Source organism: Poromitra crassiceps (genome assembly GCF_964638095.1).
Source record: "Poromitra crassiceps genome assembly, chromosome: 27".
In the NCBI taxonomy this organism is placed as follows: domain Eukaryota; kingdom Metazoa; phylum Chordata; class Actinopteri; order Beryciformes; family Melamphaidae; genus Poromitra; species Poromitra crassiceps.
Window position 1 is genome coordinate 6,381,949 of NC_139650.1, and position 20,000 is coordinate 6,401,948.

Consider the following 20,000-nt stretch of genomic DNA (forward strand, 5'->3'; position numbering starts at 1 on the left):
GAGAGAGAGAGAGAGAGAGAGAGAAAGAGAGAGAGAGAAAGAGTGAAGGAGAGAGAGACAGAGAGACAGAGAGAGAGAGAGAGAGAATGTGTAAATTCAAAGTGGTGCTTCACTGAGATTACCCCACTGGGATTTGAGCCATGTGTGTGTTTCTACCACCCACATGGCTGAAGCTCAGAGGAGAGGCGGGTCAAGTCCAGAGGTCTTCAGCACCCCATGAGAGAGACAGAGAGAAGTCCAGAGGTCTGCATCACAGGACAGAGACAGAGAGAGTTGGAGGTCCTCAGCACCCCACACAGGCCCGGTCCTACGGGGGTGCAAAAGCATGCATTGCACCCTTATTTTAATTGTCTGCATGCTCAGTTGAAAAGTAAAAATAAATAAATAAATGCTGCAGCTGCACACTTACTCTTTAAACTTGAATTATAATTGTTGTTTTTCTTTGTTCTTTGATGTGAATTTATGGCTTTTTGGCACCTATATGTAACCTTTTAAGGTTGAGATAATTGTATTATCATTATATGGTCCAAATATTTCAGTAAAGCACTTGAAACACTTGAAATATTCTTGCTTGGCTGGTATAATTCTACCTGAAATGATGGTAAAATGCATTATTTTTAGTAAAATAACATGTAAATTTTTTGTGTGTGCGTTTGGCCGGGCATCTGCACCCCTTCCTATCTAAGATGCATCCCTAGTCATCTTGTTCTGGAACCGGCCCTGACCCCACAGGACAGAGACAGAGGGAGTTGACCTTTGGGCTTGAGTGGGAGTCGCCTCTCTCAATATCAAGTCGCTTCCTGACCCAAAACACCAGCCTCCTCTCACCACTGCTTTAATTGAATGAAGATGAAAGACAGTCTGCACTTCTTTCTTTCTCCTCGTCTCTTTCTCTGCTATCTCCTCCCAATTCTACAGAGGTGAAGTTAGATGGAAGTTGACTTAATCATCATGACTTTCTCAGGGAGAGTTGTCCCTTATAATCAACCTTCTGATTTAGTTGTTTAGGCTTGTATCTCTAAAAACGCTTTCTGTTCCACAGCTGCAGTGTCGTTCACATTGCTGTTGATAAGCAGTATCCCTATTGCAATATCACACGATAACGGCTAATCTTCGTTCATAGCTGTTGGTTGAGCTGTTGAAGTTTTGAATCTTGAAAAGGCAGAATGGGCACAGACAAGATTCTTGCATAGAAATACGTCCATAGTCTAAATCATAAAGTGGGACTGTAATATGAGGAACGTCCCTTCTTATTCTTATTTGAGAAGTGGCAAATTGAAATTTAAGAGAGAAATACAAAACCGTTTACTAAAAAGCAACGTTTAAGTCCATCGTCTAGACACCTACTAGTGATGTCTTCTCCTCATTCACCTTCACCAACAGCTAACAAGAAGACTCGCTACGACAGTGATGACTTAATGAATCCTCAAAATTCAAACAGTGACCTCTCCCTGCCATGTGGGTCTGCCAATATGCAAAAACTGATAATGCTTTAAAAATGACATCTATTCTATATTTACCTAGATTTTCAGTTTGAATCAGATATATCCAAAACTCAGTATAGTAAAAGTACCAGTAGTTGTTTTAAAAGTCAAAGGACTGTGGCTTTAGTTTTAATATGAACAAAAACAATGCCCATACATGAATACCCACTCCACCTCCTGTACCAGCGATCTACTTGTGAAGTGTGATGTGTGGTGTCCTGCTCACTCTGCTCACTCTGCTCACTCTGCTCACTCTGCTCACTCTGCTCACTCTGCTGTCTGGCTCTGCAGCTCAGAGTCTGTCTGTAAACAGCAGTAAGTGAGCTCGTTAACGGGAGGCTTGTTTAGCTTCCTGCCAAATGACTGACTTCAAATGGACCTGTGCCTGAGAGAGAGAGAGAGAGAGACAGAGAGAGAGAGAGAGAGAGAGAGAGAGAGAGAGCTCCTTCACCTCCGTCCTTCCTTATTGTTGTATTATTTTATGTGTTTGCTTTGGCAATATAAGCACTGTCTTGTCATGCCAATAAAGCTCATTGAAAATTTTAAATTGAAATTGAAATTGAGAGGGGGGGAGAGCGGGAGGGAGAGCGAGAGGGAGGTAGTTGTAATATTGACATGATGCTTCACACTGATGACTTTTGCAAAATACTTTCTGATAACGCCCATTTGGAATGAATTGTTGAATTGAGAGAGAGAGAGAGAGAGAGAGAGTGAGAGAGAGAGAGAGAGAGAGAGAGAGAGAGAGAGAGAGACTGTGTGGTCTGCTGCTGCCACAGTCGGGTGCTTTGATGTGCTCAAAGGTTATTGTCATGATAACCTGCACTAGAGCGAGAAACAGGAAATAGAGAAGGAAAGAGCAGACAGAAAAAAGAGAAGACTGGGGCAGAAAGAAAATGAGAAAAGCCCAAAGAAGTAGAGATAGAGAGCGGGAGAGGGAGAGAGAGAGAGAGAGAGAGAGAGAGAGAGAGAGATGTTTAGATGTTTCAGAACATCTTTAGAGAGCATCCATTCCCAACCTGTGGGCTGGGGCTGTGAAGGTATTGCCAGTGGGCCGCCAACTCATTTGCAAAACATTACGATCTTCGTGTATGAGAATGTATTTCTCCATTGTTGAATGAATGACAGCCCTTCACTTGTAGTTTCTGATTTATTATTTGATCGTTAAAATCAAAAGTTCTCTTACAACATATTTTCAAGTGGGCCATGAGTGGGACAATGTTGGGGACCACTGATATAGAGAACGCGAGAGTGCACCTTGTTGTCATATGCCATGATGCGAGGAAAAATAGGCCTTTTTTGTTTTTTTGTTTGTTTTTTCTTCTTTTACTTTTTGCTCAGAATCTTAATTGTTTTATGGTCACAATTCTAATTCATCTCGTACAGTAGCTGGTTAGCTTGGTTCCAGGCGTAAAACCCTTTAAATAAGGAAAGGAAATTCATTCATTCACTTCCTGTAACCGGAGACATTCAAAAGTGAGCAGTGACTGTTGCTCTCTCTAGAATAACTGCTTTGAGCAGCATTATATAACAGTAGAGTGTCAGTTATTCTTTTTAATTTTAGCTACCAGTCCCATGTTGCTTCTTTAATCTTTACCAGAGAGAGAGAGATTATATTTAAACTCACAGATTGATGCCAAACTTCAGATAAGTATAGCATATTTTCCAAGCCAGCATATGGAAGACTTACATTCCCATATGGAAGAAAAGATGGATTTCTATAATTTCCAAACAATTTTTATGACACACTTAGTGTACTCTATGTGAAAGGAATAGACAACTATACCCGCTAAATGTTTTCATTACACGTGAACTAAAGCGTCACAAAACATCCTGTCTGAGCAAAGTGAAAATAACATTAAAATACAAGGAATTAATTATGTAGTCTAATAACTGAATATAACTAAGTTATAGGCCACTCACTGAACACCAGGCCAGGCGCCGCCTACTGGTTTACTAGTGGTTTTATTACTTTATTAGTTAGTCTGAAGTAATAATTACACTTCAGGGTTAAAGTGGGTGCATCTCATTGTAAAATTGGACTTCAAACGGCCCAAATCTGGCTTCAAACGGCCCAAATTGGGCTTCAAACGGCCCAAATTTCACGCGCGTCGGCCCATATCGGCCTGGCCTGCTTGGTATCTAATGCCCGGCCTGAATTATGATCCCAGTCCGCCCCTGTTTTTAACTATATCGCCCAGCCCTACTCATGATATATAATATACAGTCTCTAGTGTATGATTAAACTTTTCCCATGTTCTAATCTAGTGTAAAAAAGCAAACAAACTGAAAAAAGAAAAGAAAAAAAGAAACAAAAATCGCAATAAATCGTAATATCGAATCGCAATAATCGTAGAATCGCAATACTTAAGAATCGCAATATAAATCGAATCGGCACCCAAGAATCGTGATAGTATCGAATCGGGAGATAAGTGAATCGCCACAGCCCTAATGATAATTACTGAATAACAGCCCTGCTATGGGTGTAGAGTAGAGTTACAATGGAGGACTTTTGTATACCTACAGTATGTGAATACATGTTCAGTACTGGTATGTCTTTTCTAAAATATAAATTGTATGTATTTTATATTATGAGCAAATGAAAACCCAGTGAAAAACAGTTGTAGGCAGATCAGTGCAGGAGGATACAGGAGGATATAGCTTTTTCAACTAGTTTATCCTTCACCTGCAGCACCTCTCTAATATAAGTTTGTAAGTGCGTGTGGTGCCACTTACTTATCTAAGAACTGTTAGTAAAAATACCTTAATTTGGTTGCAGCATATATTACTCATTAATTACCAGTCATTCTAATGCAATAACTAGTATTCATATTCTACTTGGATATTACTTACTTATTTCTATTACGCAATTAATGCCTAGTTTAGTTTGCCTCTAAATTGTGTGATACTGTCTGGCCTGTCCTGTGTGGCAGACTGTGCCAGCACTGAAAATTTTAGATCAAAACAAACCCTGCATAAAGACTGTGTGCGTCTGTGAGCCGGTCTGGAGAAACACCTGGTGCAGGGCTGTTGGCCTTTGCTCCATCATCCTTTATAGCCACACATCAAACAGCTGGAGCCTGCCGAGCTCCGCTGACAGAGCTAATAATGGCTAACAGACTCCACTGACAGAGCTAAAAACGGTTAACAGACTCTACTGACAGAGCTAATAATGGCTAACAGATTCCACTGACAGAGCTAAAAACGGTTAACAGACTCCACTGACAGAGCTAAAAACGGTTAACAGACTCCACTGACAGAGCTAAAAACGGCTAACAGACTCTACTGACAGAGCTAATAACGGCTAACAGACTCTACTGACAGAGCTAAAAACGGTTAACAGACTCCACTGACAGAGCTAAAAACGGCTAACAGACTCTACTGACAGAGCTAATAATGGCTAACAGACTCCACTGACAGAGCTAATAATGGCTAACAGACTCCACTGACAGAGCTAATAACGGCTAACAGACTCCACTGACAGAGCTAAAAACGGCTAACAGACTCCACTGACAGAGCTAATAATGGCTAACAGACTCCACTGACAGAGCTAATAACGGCTAACAGACTCCACTGACAGAGCTAAAAACGGCTAACAGACTCCACTGACAGAGCTAAAAACGGCTAACAGACTCCACTGACAGAGCTAATAATGGCTAACAGACTCCACTGACAGAGCTAATAATGGCTAACAGACTCCACTGACAGAGCTAATAATGGCTAACAGACTCCACTGACAGAGCTAAAAACGGCTAACAGACTCCACTGACAGAGCTAATAATGGCTAACAGACTCCACTGACAGAGCTAATAACGGCTAACAGACTCCACTGACAGAGCTAAAAACGGCTAACAGACTCCACTGACAGAGCTAAAAACGGCTAACAGACTCCACTGACAGAGCTAAAAACGGCTAACAGACTCCACTGACAGAGCTAAAAACGGCTTAACAGACTCTACTGACAGAGCTAATAACGGCTAACAGACTCCACTGACAGAGCTAAAAACGGTTAACAGACTCTACTGACAGAGCTAATAACGGCTAACAGACTCCACTGACAGAGCTAAAAACAGTTAACAGACTCCACTGACAGAGCTAATAATGGCTAACAGACTCTACTGACGGAGCTAATAACGGCTAACAGACTCTACTGACAGAGCTAATAACGGCTAACAGACTCTACTGACAGAGCTAATAACGGCTAACAGACTCTACTGACAGAGCTAATAATGGCTAACAGACTCTACTGACAGAGCTAATAACGGCTAACAGACTCCACTGACAGAGCTAATAACGGCTAACAGACTCCACTGACAGAGCTAATAACGGCTAACAGACTCTACTGACAGAGCTAATAACGACAGACTCTACTGACAGAGCTAATAACGGCTAACAGACTCTACTGACAGATCTACTGACAGAGCTAATAACGGCTAACAGACTCCACTGACAGAGCTAATAACGGCTAACAGACTCTACTGACAGAGCTAATAACGGCTAACAGACTCCACTGACAGAGCTAATAATGGCTAACAGACTCTACTGACAGATCTACTGACAGAGCTAATAACGGCTAACAGACTCTACTGACAGAGCTAATAACGGCTAACAGACTCTACTGACAGAGCTAGTAACGGCTAACAGACTCTACTGACAGAGCTAGTAACGGCTAACAGACTCTACTGACAGAGCTAATAACGGCTAACAGACTCTACTGACAGAGCTAGTAATGGCTAACAGACTCTACTGACAGAGCTAATAACGGCTAACAGACTCTACTGACAGAGCTAATAACGGCTAATAGCTAATAGCAATCTGCAGGCATTATCTCCCAGTCAAGCTCCTGCAGTGTGCAGTCTATACAATCCTAGAGAGATGATCTGTTTGAAAAGCAGAATGACTCAGTAGAAAAGTCCTGGTAGTTCAGCAGATGCATACAGTAGGCTACCACACCACCAGAGTTTAAATGACACTGTGGCAGGCCACCATAATAAGTGAATGTTTCATACAGTAGATGTGTTGGTGTTCAAATTCCAGTGGAGTCTAACTGAAAGTCACCTAGTTGGCCTGTTAGAGAGATATGTCGCAGGTTCGATCCCCTCAAAAACCACTGTGTCCCTGCTGAAGTGCCCTTGAGCAAAATATCAAACACCTGCTCCTGCATGCAGGAGAGACACATTCCAAGCTACTGTATAATGTGTGTAATATTGTGATTAAAAGCTCTACATTCTCACAGTTATTTTTTGTAATACATATACAGACATGGCCTTCTCGAGTGTTTCTTTATATGCTCAACAGCAGTGTTCACGGCTCCCCGACGGCCGAGGTAACGGTTTATAGGTTTTTTTTGTCCCTGGGATTCAACCCCAAGTTTATTTTCCTGTTGAATGGTTGGGAATGATTATTAAGGATTGGAGGAAGTGTTGGGAATGTTTTTGTTCTCTCCCACCAGGCTGTGTTTTATGGAGAGCTGGGAGCGGCTGGGGGGGGGGGGGGGGGGGGGGTGAGTGTCTTAGGAGTGTTTTTAACAGGCTCATAAAAGCTTTGACTGCAGTGTGCTGGTTGAGTAGCTGCTGCTTTATGATCCGATAATGTACAGGCCATGTGCTTCTGTTATATAGGTTTTGCTGCACAGTTTAGCATTTGCACAATGATAAAAGCATAGAGGCAATGTGATCTGAGGGGGAAAAATGCTCAAATGTGGTGATAAAAAACAAATAGAAGAAATTGATTTACTATTTTGTGCAGGCAAAATAAATAAAACAAGAACTTCAAAAGAAACAACAAAAATGAAGGTAACAAGGAAAGACACAACATAAGGATCAGAACAGCATCTACGACACCTGCCATCAAATGCATCCACACACTGGCATCAGATGTCTCTTTCCCTCTCCAGATTGTCATGCAGGTCACTTTCTTCTTCTAATATTTAACATCTTTTCAAATGACAGTAAACTCTCCTCATCTTGCTTGTTCCCATATTCATACTGTCTGAGCTCCTGCTGCCTGTTTAACCCAGTGTCAGTTTGTTACTGTCTGAGCTCCTGCTGCCTGTTTAACCCAGTCTCACAGAAGTTCATGACATAGTCACAAAATTGTATATATAGAGATCCAATGTCCCTCCCCTTCCGGCCGGGGCCTACCCCTGACCAGATAATCAGAGTGATACCTCTACCCCTGACCAGCCAATCAGAGTGATACCTCTACCCCTGACCAGCCAATCAGAGTGATCTCTCTACCCCTGTGCAGCCAATCAGACTGCATTTCAATCTTCCGTGCCGTTTCTGTCAGTGGGGAGCTGTAAACAGGAAGTAGTGTGACATTGAAATAAAATGGTGGCCAGGGCGTTGTGGTCAGGCCGGCGGATGGGCGTACATTTGGCTTCGATGCCGATGACCCGGGTTCAACATTTCAGAATGATCGAAGGGGTCGGCCATTTTTATGTGAACGACTGGGCTACGCCTATAATAGCTTCCGTAAACCAACTTCAGCAAGTCACTGAGAGGTTACAGCAGCCAAGAACCAAAGCAGCTTCTGTCTCCTTGCTGTCGCTTGCGAAGAGCTAGAGAAAGTAGTGTTTGAGAAAGCTCCGTCAGCCTTGTCGCTAATTCGACCTTTCAGTGAGTTTTGACAGTTTGCTAAACAGACACCCAGTTTTCAAGCGAGGCTGACAGACTTTATGCTGCCACCAATAGCTAACCCTGAAAATTTATGAAGTACTTGCCAAATGACCAAGGCAAACAGTGGAAAGGAGTTCTATCATTCAAGGATACGAAGCAGCGTCAGCTAAACGCCTAAAATACAAACAGACGCCTGCTGTAAATGTAAATAATGTGACTGGAAGCAACGGCAGGAGAGAAATTCAGACGTCTTCAGTGGCAGAAGAACCCTCTATTTTCCCCCGTCTGTAAACGTTCCTGAGCCGCAGACCTCAAATATGCCTATCTCTTTGTCAGACTTTTACCATGGCCGCCCCTGTCTGTCATCTCTCGTTATGCTGCTATCACAGGCGACAGGAGAGCCTGACCGCACGCCACATGGGGCTCATTTTCAGGCCCGCTTGTAGTCTTTAACTGCCTTGTAAAAAATGTGTCTGTGGGTGTGTGTGTGTGTGTGTGTGTGTGTGTGTGGGGGGGGGGGGGGGGGGGGGGGGGTGGAGATGCAAGTTTACGGGACTTTCTTTTTAGTGGAAGCCAGGTCAGCCTTCCGTATCACTGGAGCTGATTACTTCTAGCCCGTTATCAACACACACAGCATCTGAGCAGCTGATGGAGAGACACTTCAAACACGCTGACAGAGAGAGAGAGAGAGAGAGCTAGAGAGAGAGAGGGAAGAGAGGAGAGACAGATGAGAGGGAGAGAGAGACAAGAGGGAGAGGGGAGAGGAAGAGAGAGAGGCAGAGACAGACAAGAGGGAGAGAGAGACAAGAGAGAGAGAGGGGAGAGGGAGAGAGATGAGAGAGAGGAGAGGGAGAGAGAGAGGAGAGGGAGGGGAGAGAGAGAGATTAGAGAGAGGAGAGAGAGAGAGGGGAGAGAGAGGAGAGAGAGAGAGGAGAGAGAGAGAGGAGAGGGAGGGGAGAGAGAGAGAGAGAGAGGAGAGGGAGGAGAGAGAGAGAGGGGAGAGAGATGAGAGAGAGGAGAGAGAGAGAGGAGAGAGAGAGAGGAGAGGGAGGGGAGAGAGAGAGAGAGAGAGGAGAGGGAGGAGAGAGAGAGAGGGGAGAGAGATGAGAGAGAGGAGAGAGAGAGAGGAGAGAGAGAGAGGAGAGGGAGGGGAGAGAGAGAGAGAGAGAGGAGAGGGAGGAGAGAGAGAGAGGGGAGAGAGGAGAGGGGGAAAGAGGGAGACAAGAGAGATAAAGAGGAGAGAAAGGGTTTATACAGAGAAATAGAACATAAAGACATGGGGTAAAATGTGAGTATATCCACATGTTGTCTGAATGTCTGAAAACAAGGCCAGGTCGAAACCTGGCATAGGGCCGTTGTACCAATTTCGGTACCACGGTAAAAAAAACAGACTGATATTTCTTGAACATATTCTCCTTTATTAAAGTATGCAACTATTTTCAATGAACAAATGGCATGTAGCCTTCAACTTTAAAACAAAACAATGTGCTTCTGCTTACTTCTTCTTACATTCAACTCTGTATGGCAGTGAGTACAGACAGTGCAACACCAGTGGCATGTAGCCGTCAAGTATTTAATTTTATTATTATATTAAATATTATAATTTAATTTATTTCACAGAATTGCTGGAATCCTTTTTTTTCAACGGTGTATATTGGTATTTGATCGATGCATAGGAATTCTGCCAATGCCCTATCACACTTTCTTGCTTCATGCGAGTCATATTTCCTCTGCTTTTCAAAAACATCAGGAATTGTCTGCTGGGTGGTCTTTTGGGCTCCGCGACTTGTGCCTTCCTCTTCATCTTCATCTCTCGCATACTGTTAAATGGAAAGTAACGTCAGTGAGATTTACTAAAATAAAGAGATGATAAAGACAACTGCACATACACACATGTAGAGTGCAAGCAATTTTATGTAGCTAGTTTTAATTCACGGACATGTTTCACCCGAAAGAAGCTTGTATTTATTTTGATGCCATGTTGAACTATGGCTAAGTCCGGCTATTAGCCGTGTCCCATAATGTTTCCATTACAAACATTGCATGCACACGTGTTACACTATGCTAGCTAACGCTGTACCAGGTATTAGCCGGGTCCCATAATGATTCCATTACAAAACACGTTACGTTAACGTTAGCGCAAACGTTTTTTGGTTACACAATGCATTGCCAGCTATCTCAAAAACGAATGTGACAGGATAAGGTCTGTTTGATATGTTGTTAAACGTGTTATTTTACACCGTTTGAAAGAAGTAACCCACCTTGAATTATTTGAACAGGTCTGGGTGCCTGTCTTTCAGCTGCTTGGCGAGATTGGATGTGCTACCCAGTTTGGTTTGGAACTCCCTTTCACACTTTTTGCAGATGGGACTTTGGGGACTGATATTTCCAAATGCGACTCTTTGCATTCTTCTTCTCAACAAGTTGAGTTGTTGGAATAGGACAGGAGCAGCCGCAACCGAATGCTGTCACATTCACAGCTGCTTTACATTAGGACAAAAAAGACGATACATGTCAACTCCTGAAAAATCGAATCAATAAATTCCTAGTCGGATCGAGAGAGGCACCAGACGGTGAAATGTCCGACGACGGCTCTTGTGGAACTCTCTGAACGAGCTAGCCACAATATTAGCCAGAGGTGCATTACCGCCACCTACCGGACTGGAAAGCGGAAAGACATTACATTGCCTGAATCCGTGCTAAAATGGTCTGGGCGACAGAGTGGAATGTAAGGGCCCTGCCGTGCATTCTGCACAACGGCCCCAAAAATCACATTTAACACGTTCACTGCCGTCGACGAGTTAACTCGTCAAACAGAAACCAACCGTTGACTGCCGTCGACGAGTTAACTCGTCAAAAAAAAATTTTTTTTTTTTTGGACGGTGGGACGTGGATCAAACCCTTTTACGTCTCCTATAAAAATATGGGAGCCACCGAACGTGTACAACCCATTCCACCGACCCACTAAGTGGCGACAGTGCTCTCCAGACTAGAGAAAGCGAGCCAAAACTGCAGGGAAAAGCGTGAGGAAACCATTCTCATACTGTAGTCTAGAATGGTTTGGCGAAAACACTTTCGCGCTGGCGCACAACGGTGGCGCACAACCGTGGGGGGTTCCAAAAATAGACTGGGTGGAACACACTTTGAAACACGCAGCATAAAGCCCAGAATCGCAAAAGCTTCATCAAAGCTCTCAACCGAAACCCCAAGAAACGAGCGAGCCCATCCAGACTCGCCCGACGAGGGGCAGCCAGGCAGCAGACAGGCAGCAGCAACTCGCTTGTGACACACCCGCTGCAGCCACGGAGGGACGAGGAGAACACACACGGAGGGAGGAGTTTGATGGAGAGGGGGGTTTCCTGCTGTTATGGAGGAAATTACTGTTCAAAACTATTGTTTAGATGTCTGACGTCTTACTGATGCCAAAAATAAATGGTTAAAGTGACTGTTCTATCGAATTTCACAAAAAGGCATTTTTCTCACCTTTCATTTTCAGACGCTGAAACCATGCTGTATTCAACTGCTAATGCCTACATAACTACTAACTCTACAAACTAACTCTTTTAGACAGAGAAAGCACACATTCTATTAGTTCTTTTGAGATATTTTGTGTTCACAAAATCCTAACAGAAAAGAATCCTCGGCTCTTGAAAGATGAGCCAGAATCCTCAAAAAAAAAACTTGGCAGAAGCTACCTACAGTAAAAAAAAAACTGTTGGCAGTGAATGTGTTAAAGGAGAAATCACATTATTAACTTATAATTCTTCATATCAAAATGTACACTTTAATTTAAGAATGAATGCGACAAGATTCACACCAATGTTCTCTCTCTCTCTGTATATTTTGTGTGTGTGTGTGTGTGTGTGTGTGTGTGTGTGTGTGTGTGTGTGTGTGTGTGTGTGTGTGTGCGTGCGTGCGTGCGTGCGTGCGTGCGTGCGTGCGCGCGTGTGTGTGTGTGTGTGTGTGCGCGCGTGCGTGTGTGTGTGTGTGTGTGACAGAAATAAATAGCAAGGGGAGGACGAGAGCCATGGAGAAATAGGTGAAAAGAGAGAAAGTGAGGGAGTGTGTGTGTGTGTGTGTGTGTCTGTGTGTGTGTCTGTGTGTATGTGTGTGTGTGTGTGGGGGTGTGTGTGTGTGGGGGTGTGTGTGTGTGTGTGTGTGTGTGTGTGTGTGACAGAGAGGAAGACAGAGTTCAGCGCTCCAGACTGCTCGCCTGTGAAGTCATCAATCACCACAGTGAAGCAGCAGCAAGAGACGAACAAAGAGACAGAGAGAGAAAGTGAGATTAGATAGAGGGTGAGGGAGAGGAGGGTGAGAGAACAAAGAGACAGAGAGAGAAAGTGAGATTAGATAGAGGGTGAGGGAGAGGAGGGTGAGAGAACAAACCCAGAATGGTGATGATGGACAGAGAAACTGAAACAGATAAAAGTAGGAGGAACAAAACTGTAGGGAGACAACAGAGATAAGCCGTTTTCCCACATGCGTACCTGAAAATTAAGTCAATATCGGACATTTCCCGGAATTTCCCTTCACACCTCAGCGCTGGCATGTGAGAATCTAGGAGCGAAATTTCCTGTATGTTGGGGGGCGGGGGGAGGTGGGAGCTTATTTGGGGGGTCGGGTTTAGATCAATAAGGTGTTTTCGGGTTGTCCTTGGGCTGCAAACTCATTTAAAGTGTGCAAATCGAAGTTGTTTCTGACAAGAATAATGTCACGTTACTCCGGGACTGCTCAACCCATGACAGAGCCACTCTCCCCGGCTTGGCAGAGTGAAGCGCTCCGCCCGCGCGTCCCCGCTGCCTGGAGCACAGCGGCTCGTGCTCGCGCTCTAAAAGGCAGGCTCCCACACGCTGCTGTCTGGCCAGCAGAAAGTGCTCCAGACACGGTGTGATAATCCTGTAACAGCATTTGAGCTTATTCAGGTAAGATATTAATAATGTAATGACACATTCAGCGATAAACTGTCTACAAGGAAGACATGTGGTGTTCAGTATTTTAAGAGCACGGGTTTTTTTTCATTTCCTGAAAAGTTGGCGATTTGGAGATAAGTGGCTTTCATTGCACAGCGACGAAATGCACGAAGCGAAATGTGGAAGTAGATTGCTTTGATGTGCGCGAATGATTAGATGACGCAAGCTGGAAGTGAACGTTAAGCAACGTGTGTACACCTCGCCCATGATGAGAGAAGGACCGGTGTCGCGGAAAACGACTGGACCCCTTTCTCACCTGTCTGCCTATCGCGGCATACCGCTCTTCTGACTGGCTCAAAACTGGTGAAATGGCCGCGACGACGGGGTCGCGCTTATACCGGCACGGCGCCTTTCCCACATGCAGGCATTAGACCACGTTCCGGTCATTTTGCGGTACAAAGCGCATGTGGGAAAAGGGCTATAGAGACAGCTGCTGGCTGTTCTTCTCTGGCTTCAATGTATATGTGTATATATATATACCGGTATATATATATATATATATATATATATATATATATATATATATATATAGGCTATATATATATTTAAAAGAAAATACAGTTTACACAGTGATTTTACAACAGCTGAGGCGTGTTCTAAGTCATGCCGCGCTATACACCAAGGAGATATGGGAAGAACAGCGCAAGTTAGGCAGGAAACAGTATTCCTCTGTAGCTTAGCTGCAAGGATGGCCGCATTATTGCTGAGATATCAACAACCGGCCAGCGGATTTCAAAGCTGATGCGCCCCACAGGAAGAGCGTCACTCGGAATCGTTAACAAGCTAATGTTTTGCTCACAGTGGCGTCGTTACAGCCAGCAGGCAGCGGGCCGGCTTCTTAGCTAACGTAGCTAGCTAACATGGCGTAGTAATATTGTGATGCGGTCACAGGTGTGTGTTTATAGAATAAGCCAATCATAATCAAATAATTATCTTTCGTGCCCGCAAACACATTCTGTATGGCGTGGCCATCCAGGCGTATGTGTGCCCCCGAAGAGAGAGAGAGAGAGAGAGAGAGAGAGAGAGAGAGAGAGAGAGAGAGAGAGAGAGAAAGAAAGAAAGAAAGAAAGAAAGAAAGAAAGAACGAACGTGGCCAGGTCGGCGATGATACATGCCAAGTGGCCAGGATGACGTCATAGAGTTCTAGAGGGCTCGACCTGGTGGCCAAGTCACCACTATAGTGATGTCATATATCACAGATGATTATGACTATTATGATGTCATCGGTGATTGTCGACCTGGCCACTCGTCATGCTAATAATAATTAGTAAATCATCAGTGATGTCACTTGTGCATAGACATCCTGACATCTTCAGTGATGTCACTATGCTAATTGACATTGTGGTGATGTCACAATGTCAACAGTGACATCATGAATGATTTATTATCACAAAAGGTGCAATATACAGTATCATCAGAGATTTATGACATCATCTGATGATGTCACAATGTCAGGAGTGACATCATAATCACCATAATAATAATAATAATAACAACAATCTATACTAATAATAATAAGGATGTATTATTTATTGACTGGCAACAAGCTGCAGGTGAGGCTCAGGGGGAAGTTTATCTTCCTCCTCCTGACTGCGGCCTTCATCTTCATCATCATAGCTACTGTGAATTCCCCACAGATGTACAATTGTTTCCCCTGGAAGTCCATCTCCTGCTGGAGGTCCAAGTCCAGCCCTCAGGAGTCCATCCAAGTCCCACATAATTATCAGTCTGTGTGCCCCTTGCAGACCGCTGCACAGACCATCACCCCCCTCAAAAATACCACACACCTGCTGGTGTCAGCCTATATGGACCAGAGGGTGAGGAATTGGGATGTACGCATTATTGGTATATTCAGGAGAGACTCCATCCAACCGCTTCACTGCATTTTCTGTTGTAATGGCCATTTTTACAGTACCAGCACTCCGGCTGAGATTCTACAACACGCAGACAATTTTGGTTTTCCTTATGTGACTACGGATGTCCTGTGTCGGATACCCCAAGACTGCAACGCCACCTATGTCACTCTATTGCCGGCTGCGGACTCTGACAGCATGAAGATAGCCTACCAGACTTTCCTCCCCATAAGGAACAAGAAGACCAGTGGCACAGAGGTGAAAACGTTCCAGTTTGACTTCACAGTCTGCATCTCTAACCTGTTTGGAGACTACAACAATGTGCTCCAGTTCACACAGACCCTGGAGATGTACAGGCTGCTGGGCGTGGGCAGGGTGGTGATCTACAACACCAGCTGCGGTGCGGACCTGGACCGCCTGCTGCACAGCTACAGCCGGGAGGGCTTCGTGGAGATGGTTCCTTGGCCCATTGACCGCCACATCGACCCATCTCCAGGCTGGCTCTTCTCAAAGCACGGAGGGGACATCCACTACTTTGGCCAGCTGACCACGCTCAATGAATGTATTTACAGATACATGGACCGCTCGCGCTACGTCCTGCTCAATGACATAGATGAGATTGTAATGCCGTACCAACACGGCAGCCTAAAGCCTCTAATGGACACGCTGCAACAGCAACACCCAAAGGCCGGAGTGTTCCTCGTTGAGAATCATATCTTTCCCAAGATACACTTTGAGCCGAGTGGAAAGTTTCACTTAGCCCAGTGGGAGGGCGTGCCGGGCGTTAATATTCTGGAGCACATCTATAGGGAGGAGCCCGACAGAAATATATACCACCCTTCCAAGATGATAGTTCAGCCAAGGTCGGTGGAGCAGACTTCGGTGCACTCGGTGCTCGAGAGCTTTGGAGAAGTGTTCCGGGTTCCTCCGGACGTGTGTCGGCTCATCCACGTCCGCGTGGCTCTACGCGGGTTAAAGCTGGAGGAGCACCGTGTGGACAAACGGCTGTGGGACTTCCAGGCAAATCTGATCCCCAATGTGGACGCGGTCCTGAGGAGAGTGGGGCTGTTGAAGGCAGAGGCATCATCGGATGGACAGACGCACGTTGTTGTTGTTGTTGTTGTGGTTGTTGTTGTTGTTTTGTTTTTGTTTTTTCTCTGGCTGAGAGAGAGTCACAGGAGAAGGACGCTCGCACGCACGTCGCACCGTCTGTGAGACCTTTTTGCTTGTAAAGTGAAAACGTATTAATATTAGGGCTGTGGCGATTCACTTATCTCCCGATTCGATACTATCACGATTCTTGGGTGCCGATTCGATTTATATTGCGATTCTTAAGTATTGCGATTCTACGATTATTGCCATTCGATATTACGATTTATTGCGATTTTTGTTTATTTTTTTCTTTTCTTTTTTCAGTTTGTTTGCTTTTTTACACTAGATTAGAACATGGGAAAAGTTTAATCATACACTAGAGACTGTATATTATATATCATGAGTAGGGCTGGGCGATATAGTTAAAAACAGGGGCGGACTGGGATCATAATTCAGGCCGGGCATTAGATACCAAGCAGGCCAGGCTGATATGGGCCAACGCGCGTGAAATTTGGGCCGTTTGAAGCCAGATTTGGGCCGTTTGAAGTCCAATTTTACAATGAGATGCACCCACTTTAACCCTGAAGTGTAATTATTACTTCAGACTAACTAATAAAGTAATAAAACCACTAGTAAACCAGTAGGCGGCGCCTAGCCTGTTGTTCAGTGAGTGGCTCAGTAAATTTGCGATTATCGATTCTGGAATAAAAGATCGATCCAAAAAATCGTGACATTAAAAATCGCGATACTTAGGTGAATCGATTTTTTCCCCCACCCCTAATTAATATAGAGCCGAACTCTCTTGATATAGAGCGGAACTCTCTATTTTATTTTTGTTTTATAGTGTTTAAACCATAGCTTTTAAACCCGCATCACCAGCCTTGCTAGGCGAAGAGGCTAGTACCAGCCCCGACTAGGCAAACTGCTAGCATGTAACAGTTTTGGTTTTATTGTTCTATTTTAATTGTGAAAGTGTTCTGATATGCTGTTGATTTCTTTATTATTATTATTTTTTCTCTTTGTGTGCTATGCATTGCTTTGCTGCTTGTCTTTCAATGATTTTTTGTAACGCACCTTGGATTGCCTTTGTGTGTCAAAGGTGCTATATAAATAAATTTGACTTGACTTGTTGTTGTTGTTGTTGTTTATTTACACATATAAAAACAATTACAAAAGAATACAATATATAATCAGCATTGAATGTGCAGGAGAATTGCCTAAAAACCCTCCAGGGGCTTAGGTGTGGCATTCTCCAGGTAGCGTATTATCATCAGATTTTCATCAGTATAAAATACCCCCCTCCCATCCCTCCACCCACACAACCCACCCCCCACCCTACACACACTCACACACACACACACATAATGCATACAAGTGGAATAAACGCTAAACACTAAAGTGGGCACTTACTGTATGCTGTATAGCTTCAATTAAGCAATATAGCATGAGAGCCAGTGTGTTGTGGCGAATATATCCCGCTGATCAGCTGTTATCCCACGAGGCCGCAGGCCGAGTGGGATAACTGCTGAGCAGCGGGATATATGCCACAACACCACGCAACATCACCCGCAAGAACGTGCGGGTGATTTGATTGGATCGTTCTGGAGACTGAAGTTGACATTGGCCAATCCTGGCGCTTGCTGAGAAGCTGAGAGCTTTCTGGAAAGCCCGACACGCAGATCGAGCGCAGCGCTGCATTCTCAGCGCTTGCTGAGAAGCTGAGTGCTTTCTGCAAAGCCCGACACCAACTAACGTTACGGGGTTAAATGCGGGGTTAACAGCCTTTTTTTTGCAAAGAAGACATTAGCCCGCGTCTATTCTTGTACAAAACATAATTTTCTGCGAAGTATTAGTACAGTTATAAGCGAAGATCGATTCACAAGGATCTGACAGCTGTCTCCGCCATTTGTTTTTTCTACATTGTCATTTGAGGTAACCAAAGGCTTTTAGTAAGAGAGTTGCCATGGCAACCAATAACCCATGGCCATGGGTTATTGGAGTGGGTTACTGGATTTATACAATGACTGTGAACCAATCAGATTGCTTGATTTGAGAGAGCCGTTTTATAAGTTTTTGTAAGAAGAGTAAAAAAATGACAAGAAAATGAACAAAAGACAACAAAAATAAAACAAGTATTTTTTTTACGTCAATCCAAAGCTGTCATAATGTGCAGCCATTCAACCAGGTGAAGGTTAGAAAACATTCCGGTCAAACCTGAACATCACGAAAAGTGATTGTTCTTATTTGTCCATGTGAAGCTTTTCACTGTTATGCGCATTGTATATGTATTACCTTGCTAATAGTAAGTATCATTTTTTGTCATGTATCTTGATTGTTTAGACATTAGAATTTTCTTTGAATTGCTGTATTTGATATGTACTGTGTGCGCACAGGACTCTGTGTGCCCAGGGACTACAGATGCAAATTAGCTTTTAGCTATCTCTGGTGCAATATATTTATTGTGTACTGTCCCTGCTCAAATAAACAATAAAGATAAAGATAAAGATAGTTTTCTTTTAATATACAACGTTCTTTATTTGAGTTATGATTAAAAGCATGAACATACACAAGGGTTATGGTTGTTTTTGGAGGTGCAGGTCCACCTTTGGGGTCAAGTAACTTTCAACCGCTGGACCTGGGACAGAGTTGGGTTTCACACTGAGCTCCTAGTAGCCTCATGTTGCACAGATGGAGGCCAAGTCACCTTCATGTGGAGGAGGAACCGCCACATCTTCAGCCAGGGCTGTTCTGACGTTCTGACGTTGGTACCGTGGCAACCGAGGTCTGGGAGTCTGGAGTGCGAGAGTACGGAAGACCTGGGTGGTACGGGAGGGCCTTTGGGGTACACGAGGCCTGGGTGCTACAGGATTGCTGGGGTGCACAGGAAGGTACAGTAATGAACGATCTATCTATCTATCCCACTGTTCCCTTCCAATGTTGGATGGATGCATATTCCAACATCTCCGTTATCATCATGTAGTCACTGGACCACGTCATCCAGAGTGCATTCTCAATGTTGACATGCAGCGTGGCCTCGTTTGAGTTGTCTGTGAACATCAGGTGTGGATTGGTGACCTTAACCGTGTTTATCAAATTGATCATCAACCTCCAGTTTAGCCCGCGTCCTTTGCGGCAGCTGTATCAGTGGTCAGCCTCCTGCCCGCCTTTGGACCTCCTTTTTTATTTTAATTTGGAGAAACCAATTACTTTATACTTTTACGTCACAATTACAAACCAACCGTAAAAAAGAAGAAAAATATACTGTAGGTGTGTTTTCAGGGGCGTGCTGCCCACATTGTGTGCAAGAAAAGAAAAGGCTTTTTACTTCCAGAGCTTCTTGATGGACATGTTCTTCTCGGTGTCTTTCTGCATCACCTTTCCCACGGCCATCTCGAAATCCTCCTGGGTGACGTGAACTCTTCTCTCTCTCAGAGCGTACATCCCTGACTCTGTGCAAACACCCTTCATCTCAGCACCCGAGGCTCCGGGCATCAGCTCGGCAATCTTCTTCAGGTTTATGCCACGTGTCAGGTTCATCTTCCTGGAGTGGATCTTCAGGATGTCCAAACGGGCCTCCTCGTTGGGAGGGGGAAACTCAATCTTCCTGTCGATCCTGCCTGCCCTGAGTAGAGCCGAGTCCAGGATGTCGATACGGTTGGTGGCCATGACGACCTTGATGTTCTTGGTGGCCTCGAAGCCGTCCAGCTGATTGAGCAGCTCCAGCATGGTCCTCTGCACCTCGCTGTCTCCTCCAGAGCCGCCCTCCAGGCGAGACGAGCCGATGGAGTCTATCTCGTCCATGAAGATGATGGAGGGAGCGTGCTCCCTGGCCATGACGAACAGCTCACGCACCATGCGGGCGCCCTCTCCAATGAACTTCTGGACCAGCTCGGAGCCAGACACCCTGATGAAGGTGCAGTCAGTGTGGCGAGCCACAGCTCTAGCCAGCAGAGTTTTCCCTGTGCCCGGTGGGCCGTACAGCAG

At 44.6% G+C, this 20,000-nt stretch overlaps 2 protein-coding genes and 1 pseudogene across 3 annotated transcripts in view; 2 read left to right on the forward strand and 1 right to left on the reverse strand.

The window, feature by feature from the left end:
• Positions 1–20,000, forward strand: part of angpt4 (angiopoietin 4) — a gene marked incomplete at its 5' end in the record, with an annotated part of 83,393 nt that overhangs the window by 6,381 nt on the left and 57,012 nt on the right. The window lies entirely within an intron of this gene.
• On the forward strand, positions 14,592–18,913 carry LOC310799327 (uncharacterized protein; the record flags this gene model as incomplete). Its single annotated transcript, XM_083661925.1, has 2 exons — positions 14,592–15,983; positions 18,614–18,913. 2 exons carry the CDS (start codon positions 14,592–14,594, stop codon positions 18,911–18,913), a joined length of 1,692 nt encoding a protein of 563 aa, XP_083518051.1.
• Positions 19,338–20,000, reverse strand: part of LOC310799095 (26S proteasome regulatory subunit 8 pseudogene) — a 1,202-nt pseudogene continuing 539 nt past the window's right edge. The window contains exon 1 of the transcript in view: positions 19,338–20,000. This exon is cut by the window's right edge and continues 539 nt beyond it. The product of the transcript in view is annotated as a 26S proteasome regulatory subunit 8 pseudogene (transcript).